Source organism: Pimephales promelas, chromosome 3 (assembly GCF_988280905.1).
Source record: "Pimephales promelas chromosome 3, fPimPro1.hap1.1, whole genome shotgun sequence".
In the NCBI taxonomy this organism is placed as follows: domain Eukaryota; kingdom Metazoa; phylum Chordata; class Actinopteri; order Cypriniformes; family Leuciscidae; genus Pimephales; species Pimephales promelas.
The window spans coordinates 31992138-31999895 of record NC_142771.1 but is presented as its reverse complement, the minus strand read 5'-3'; the positions used below and the strand labels follow the sequence as shown (position 1 = coordinate 31999895).

At 36.9% G+C, this 7758-nt stretch overlaps 1 protein-coding gene across 2 annotated transcripts; it reads left to right on the top strand.

Annotated features, from left to right (window-relative positions):
- The first annotated feature begins 379 nt into the window (after positions 1 to 379).
- kdm8 (lysine (K)-specific demethylase 8) lies at positions 380 to 6978 on the top strand. Of its 2 annotated transcripts, none has more exons than XM_089128752.1 (7): positions 380 to 1096; positions 1893 to 2065; positions 2146 to 2278; positions 2378 to 2425; positions 4991 to 5140; positions 5236 to 5328; positions 6202 to 6768. In XM_089128752.1, exons 1-7 carry the CDS (start codon positions 647 to 649, stop codon positions 6295 to 6297), a joined length of 1143 nt encoding a protein of 380 aa, XP_088984878.1. In that variant the 5' UTR covers positions 380 to 646; the 3' UTR covers positions 6298 to 6768. The 2 variants fall into 2 exon arrangements, with proteins under 2 accessions (XP_088984878.1, XP_039543148.2); XM_039687214.2 differs by lacking the exon at positions 6202 to 6768 and adding an exon at positions 6780 to 6978 and having other exon boundaries at positions 381 to 1096.
- The last annotated feature ends 780 nt before the right edge of the window (positions 6979 to 7758 follow it).

The window sequence follows — 7758 nt, the reverse complement described above, 5'->3', positions numbered from 1 at the left end:
CATGTTGATTTTCAGCCAATAAAAATGCTAAAACTGAAACTACAATGCATTCAAATGCAAGCATGGTTAATGCATGGTTGGTTTTTTGTTTCAAATCATTTGGCAGTAATTTCCAGGTCGTGTAAAAAAAGTTGTTGGCCTAGATTAATAGCTGTATTCTGTACGTTTGACTCTTGTTCGATCAATTTGATTGAGATGGTGCTCGATGCAGAGCCAAATGGGAGGAGCTAGAGCTCAAGCTCCCCCTTTTCTGGAGCTCCAGCTCCACCTCGCCAAATTTAGTGGGCGGGGCTTCGCTGCAGCTTCCAATGGGAAGAGCTTGATTCTGGTACCCGGCGACACTGAGCGGAACGTTGTTTCTACTCGGTGTGTTTCTAGCCGGACATTTCTAAATCCGAGCACGCTGCTTGCACGAAATTGTTTTGACATAAAGCACAGATTTATCATGTAAGTGACGCTAGCTTTTAACATTTTAAAACGCTGTCAATTGTTTGTTGTAATAAATATGACGTGTAATATATACCACGAGCAGTAAGTTAGCCCAGTTGTTTCTCTCCCAAGCATGGGAACTCATTTTATGGTCACTTTTCACCAGATCATCCATTAGAAATCAATTACAGGTGATCTGCAAAATTGTCTTCCGATAATGGATTCAATCTGGCCTGGTGTTCGCGCTGTTTTGCCTCCGACCGTGTCGGAATTCCCTCTTGAATTTAGTGAAAAGATTGAATCCAGTGTGTTGGCAGTTCTCGAGCTGGCCAGAGATCAGCTGTACCGTGCACCAGATTGCCCAGTTTCAGCTGAAAGAGCCCAAGTCATTCTAGATTATTCCTGGGAGAAGCTGAACACTGGAACCTGGAGAGATGTGGACAAGGAGTGGAGGAGAGTTTATTCTTACGGCTGCTTATTCAAAGTCTTAAGTTTGTGTCATACTAATCCATCACAATACAACATCCAGGAGGCCATTAAGACATGTGACATGAGTTTGATAATGGGAGCAGCTATCATTGACAACATTCTGCAAAGACTTGTTGGTATTTTAAGATTGAAAATGAAGAGCCCAAGCAAAGAGAGGAGTGGAGAACCCTGTTCAAAGGTGAAATCATCTTTCCCGAAGGGAAATAATTTGTGACAGCTTGTTTACAGATAGTACTTGTTTTATTCTTACTTGCTTTCCCACCGTGAACGGTTTCTTAAAATGTTTAGGGGGGGTTACTCAAGTACGATATGTGTCTTGACAGTGTTATTTTAGTATGTATTAATGCTTTGAATTCGCTTTTATTGATGTGTTTTTGTCTTATTTTTATTCGTTTTTTTATATTTTTGTTTAACTTTGAATTTTCTTTTTCATTTTTAGTAATTGTAGCCTATGTAGTACTTAAACTTGTTTTATTTCAGTTAGTTTCTGAGGCAATATTTATAATTTCCCATTAAATAATCTATGTAATTTTTCTCATTTCATATTTATATTAATATTTTATTTTATTCTAGCTTTCATTTCAATTAACGAGAATAAAACAATAGTTTTAGATTTATCAACAAAGCATCTATGAAGTTATGGCAGTCTTGGAGTTCCTTGTATAATCATAATAACTTGTGTCAAATTTCAGCTATAATTAAAAATTTAGATTTAGATATATATTACATTTTACAATGATACATTCATGATATATTTAACTTCTAAAAATGAAATACTTTTTGCCCTCTGATGTTTTCAATAGGGTTTGGTCTGCAACCGTATAATAATAATAAAGAATATTCCAGAACTATTTGGCTACATCACGTCATGCTACTTTAGAAACCTTGTTCTAATGCTTTGTAATTCTTTGGCTTGTATCAATGTTACATTATTCAGCCATACTCTATTCACTAATAAAGCTTTTCTAAAACAGAAAATGAAACCGGACTGTGTGTCCGAGCCTGTAATAAACCCTGCTCAAGAAGTGCCAAGGGTTCAGTGCCCATCCCTGGAGCGCTTCAGATCAGATTTTCTGGATCCTCAACGGCCTGTGATTATAGAGGGAATTACTGACCACTGGCCGGCCTTCACTGAGCATCCATGGAGGTACTGATAAAATATGCATTTTTAGATTTTTTTCCTTTAAAACATCTGTACACTACCATACTGCTCTCTCTTTATCTAAGCATAGACTACTTAAGAACTGTCGCTGGCTGCCGGACGGTCCCTATCGAAGTGGGATCCAAGTACACTGACGAAGAGTGGTCACAAAAGCTTGTTACAGTGAATGACTTCATAGACCGCTACATTATAGGAACCGTAAGGCAAAATGTCATTGCAAGAGACATGATTTTAATATTTTACCTAGAGAAGTGGTAAAGTTGACTGTCATTATTATTTTTGGTTATTTTCTCATAGGCGGAGAATGGAGTGGGATATCTGGCTCAGCATCAGTTGTTTGATCAGGTCAGTTGAAATTCTATTTGGTAGAAACTAGATACTTCACCTTTAACTTTCTCATATTAAAGTGCCACTATTGTGCTTTTTCAAAGGTTTATTTTGTTTTGGAGGTCTCCAATATTACGTTTACATGCAAAAGGTCAAACACTTTCATTTTGCTGTAATATAAATTACCTAAATTAATATAAATTACTCCTCTTTTTCTCAGTGTCTTAAAAGGTTCGATAAATGATTCGGTTCCTTTTTGAGAGGCTGCTCTGATTTGTTAGATGGCTCAGTCTGTTGTGATCTAACTCTTACAGCGAGTGTTGGAAACGAAACAGTCATTACCATATATGAATCTCAGAGGCTTCCTCAGTGCTTGATGCACAGTGAGTGCTTCTCATTTGTTGTTTGTGCATCCTCGCTTCCTTTCATCATGTCTTAGCCACACCGCCTTAGGATGCAAGGGAAATATACACCTGTGTATCCTATCTCATGACTCTTCAAGCCCCGTTCACACCGCCAGCCACTTTGTTGCTGTATGCTGCTAGGCTCTGTACTGTGAAGTCGCTTGTGGGCGTTCGTAGTGCTGTCGCTCTGATGTTATTGGTAGACTGCACGTCTGGCCGTATCCATATAAAATACCATCACAAGTGATGTATACAACTATATAATTTTAATTTGACTTGGAATAAATGACTTTTAAGGCTAAAAAGAAACCGTATGCTGTTGGGAGTGTGTTTTTATATTACCACAGCACAGTTCAGTGGATTAAATCCTTTACTAGATTAACGATCGATCAATCAACAAATTAAACTCACTCATACTGTCATAAATGATTAAAACGTCATTCGAATTTGACAAATAATCCATTTTCTTGTCCTCAGGAAATTGTAAAATGAACTGCGGCAGTACTAAACGTGCATCATAAAATTGCAACACTCCAACCATAACGTTAAATGCTTGAATTAAACTCACTCTGACTGTCGACAGTTTCTTTTCAATGCATAATTGTATTATCCATGTATGTGGTTACAGTTAAATCATATAAAACAATGAAATCGTCCTCCAACTCTTCGGTCTTGCCTGCAGTCGAGACAATGACGGGTGAGCTCCACTGCAAGTCTTCTTTCCTATTGGTTGTCGCTCGCGAAAATCGCCTCTCATTTGCATAAAGTTGAAATTTTTCAAATTTTGTCGCATGACACGCCCACATTCTGTCGCTAATGGTCACTGTCACTCGTATCGCCGGAGGTCGCCAGCGCTCCATTGAAATGAATGGGATCATGTCACTTTCAGAAAGTAAGCTTCCCCATTATTCGTTCCTCGCGGTGGAATTAGAGAATTGAGATGTCGTAAATATCCAAAAATTACTATAACAATGTTATATATTTTGTTGATTTGTGTACTTACACTATCCCAAATGTTTCTAAGAATGTTAAATCAGTTTAATCCAGGACGCGGACCATGTCCGTGCGTCGCATATCAATGAAATCATACCTGCGTTAATACTAAAGACGCTTTAGTATATTATGCGTTTTGTTAAACAGGCGAGCGACTGTTTGGATATATTCATTGACAGAAAACTAATCATTGTTATACAGCTCAACAGTCTTTTTGTTTAATTCTCTTTTTCTTGATTTATCGTGAGTACCATTTTTGCTAGAGGTCGACCGATATGTGATTTTCAGCAATTATTACAGATCAAATAGACGATAACCGATATTTTGAACCGATGGTGGTGAGTTCTGACAGATTTGGCTGCGTTAGAGCCAAATATAGCGCATTTCAAAATAAAATTATTTTATCGGCAAATCGGTTCTCATTTGCATAAAGTTGAAATTTCTCAACTTTTGACGCTTGACACGCTCACATTCTGTCGCCAATGGTCACTGTCGCTTATTGCAAACAAACTACACCTTTGTTTGGAATAAGCGACCTCTAGTGGCGTAAAGTTACATAGTGTGGCTTTAAAATGGCTTTCACTGATCAGTTTCTGGGTCACGGGCTGGAGGACGTAGGAGCGAATAAATGAGGAAGAATCAATGAGTATTGAGAAGCACCCCTTGTTACAATCAGTAATGATGGCATTGGTTTTACCGCATTAATTCATGTCGACAAAACAAAACAAACTCTTCCAGGGCTCAGCTACAACTACAGTGTTTGAGGGAGGAACAAAGTAGATGTTGGTGAGCAGCAAATGAAGACCATAGACTGGCATTATGTAAATTTGTTACAATCCTACGTATGTTTCAAGCAGCAAGAATGGAATTACAGACGACTCGTTTCAGGCAATTCTAAATCAGTTATTTCTTTTAGGAGACATCTCCATTTATCATGCACACATTTTACATTCGGGAATGGTTATATTACACACTACATGACAATGTAGTAATAATGTAATGTAACCTTGGTTCCCTGAGATGAGGGAACGAGACATTGCGTTTCAGTAGTATTTGGAGGAAGGGGTTTTCCTTCGTTAATAAACGTAATGTCAAAGCGAATGTAAAGGGAACTCCGTAATTTTAGGTTGTTCTATGGCAGTCTTCTCGCAATAGCAGTAACTTTGGCTGATATTCATTCTGATAGGTTCCAGAGCTAAAAGAAGATATTCGTATCCCAGACTATTGTTGTCTTGGAGAAGGAGATGAGGATGACATAACAATTAATGCCTGGTTTGGGCCTGGAGGGACTGTGTCTCCTCTCCATCAGGATCCTCAACAGAATTTTTTGGCACAGGTAAAAATGAGACAAATGGTTCTTTGGGCATTTGAATAGCAAGGCTTTTGATTCCCTCTGTTTCATTGCGTTCTGCTTTTGTTTTTGAATGTCAGGTGGTTGGAAGGAAATACATCCGGCTCTACAGCCTAGATGAAACAAAATATCTCTATCCACACCAGTCACAGCTACTCCACAACACCAGTCAGGTAGCGCATCTACTTTGACAGCTGAAGTTTCCTGTACATAGCCCTAGTTGTTGTACATTACCAGTCATTTCAATAACGACAACTCTTGGATTAGTTTTAGTATGTTATTGAATGTGGTAATGTTAATGTATTTGGTCTTGGCAGACCAGGGGTCTCATTTATAAAACTGTGTGTAAGCCAAAAATGGCGTACGCTAAAATAATATTCAGATTTATAAAACCGTTCATACACCAGAACCTGCGAAATATTCACTTTATAAATCCCAGTCAGCCGAAGATTGTGCACACGTGTGTCTCCTCCCCGAAATAACCATATATGGAGTTTACAACGCCTAGTTTAAATATGCATAGGCTCATTTGCATATGATTATTCATCCACGTTAGGAAAATATGAAATAAAGATGTGCTGTGTCACAATAAATTATTATTATTTTTTTAGTAGCCTATTTCCTTGTCTTGTTTTTGAATTAATAAATCAAATAGTGTAAAATACATTCCAGAAAAAGATTTCCTCATTCTTTCCCACTGGCCAAATCGTATTTTTAATTAATTTATATTTTTAATGGAAGCAGATAGACATGGTTGTGCAATATTTGCATGGAACTATTTTCTCAGACAATCTGCTATTATCATGATTAGCAATTATCTCTATTTATTGAATATATATATATTTTTTGTAACTTCTCAGTAATGATTTCGTGTAGTTTAAGTGTTTAACTCCATTAATGAGAATGGCATATTTAATCTAAATGTTTATATCAGAAGTAAAACATAGTTTAAATCATTCTTTCAATTATTTAAACTGTTATTGAGAACATGCACTGTATTTATTAGGACTCGTGAAGATTTACGATTTTAATTCATCTGCCGTTAGATTATAGGCTATATGTGCGTCAGTTTCACTAAACAGCCCAACGCGCTTGCTGCGCGGACATTTAAGAAGAGATGGATACTGGCTTGGGGTGAGTGAAATTATATTTGTAGGCTATTATCTTTCTGCAGCCTTCAGGCTATAATTTTCTTTAGATTTTCGGTCTAAAAGTGACCAAAAAGACATTTAACTCCAGTTCACCATCGGTGTCTCCAGAACGTGCGTACACACGGCGTAAAGGTGCGCACATTCTCCCGTCAAGTTTGTTTTATACAGATCACAACCTTTGCGTGGAAACTGGTGTGTGTACGTTTCCAGCCCCTTTTTGTGTGTGCGAACGCACGCTTTATAAATGAGTCTGGTCTGCTAAACTGCTGTTGATTATTGCTGATGCAGAGCAGGTATGGACTTGCCACTGCTAATAGATACAAAAACACAATGCTGTGAGCAGTATGCAAGATATGCTGCTGCATGAATAGACAAATACATAAATACTGCAAAAGATGGTGGAGCTGGAAGTAAATCTGATTATGCGCTGCAAGACTAGCAAGCAATGAACCAGTTTGCTTTACCACCACCAGGTGGAGGTGGAGAATCCAGACCTGGTGAAGTTCCCTGACTTCTCTAGAGCCTCCTATCAGGAGTGTGTTCTCAGGCCTGGAGATGTGCTCTTCATCCCTCTGCAGCACTGGCATTATGTGCGCTCTCTTGAGCTCAGCTTTTCTGTCAGTTTTTGGTGGTCCTGAATGATTTGTACAGAATAAATTGGCATGCTCAGTGTTTGTTGTATTGAAACGTCTTTATTTGTACAAATGCAAAATATATAATCACTTTTTGGAGGAATGTGAAGTATGATCATTTTAATTTGATCACTTACATTTCAATAATAACATCCCAAAAAGAATTACTTTTTAAGCATTACAGGATTTTTTTATTGAAAGTGAGAGTCGCTGCAGGTCCTTAAAGTCTGAAATTCAGTTTTAATAAATCTAATGTCCTAAATGGTATAAGAAAAGTCTTATACAGGGTTTCTGCAGGTTTTATGAAGGTAAATTTAAGTTTTTTCTTTAAAGACATTTTTAGACAAAGTAAAAAAAAAATTTAAATGAAAACAAACAATACATCAATAATGTTCTCTAACAGCTGTCCATTAGGCTACTTTTTAATTCGTTTGACAAAATACTGATTGTATTGCAAAAAAAGTGATGTTCTTCCTCAGTAGTTGTGTCTTTTTTTTCCCCAAGTACAAATTTCTAAACATTCCTAAAAATCTGCTTAATTCAAATGAAAGTTTTCAGAATTATGGCAGATATTTGTTCTTGTTTTAAGCATAAACTCAATTTTGTTTGATTTTTTCCAGACTCGTCTTTACATCTGTATATTTGAAGTACATTGTATATATATTGATTTCAAGATGCACATTTGAATTGGAAAGAAAAATACTGAGAAAGATTTATTTTTTTGCAATGCATCCAACATTTAATGCAATGACAATTCATTCTAGACCTTTTGGGTTTATATTTATATTCATATATTTATATTCACTTTAAATATAGATAA

Bases quoted from the DNA above. Each gene is read 5' to 3' on its own strand.
- kdm8 (XM_039687214.2), top strand. From the start codon at position 647: ATGGATTCAATCTGGCCTGGTGTTCGCGCTGTTTTGCCTCCGACCGTG. The intron at 1,097-1,892 runs GTGAAATCATCT...TTTCTAAAACAG, and splicing joins GTGGAGAACCCTGTTCAAAG to AAAATGAAACCGGACTGTGT. The intron at 2,426-4,990 runs GTCAGTTGAAAT...TCATTCTGATAG, and splicing joins AGCATCAGTTGTTTGATCAG to GTTCCAGAGCTAAAAGAAGA.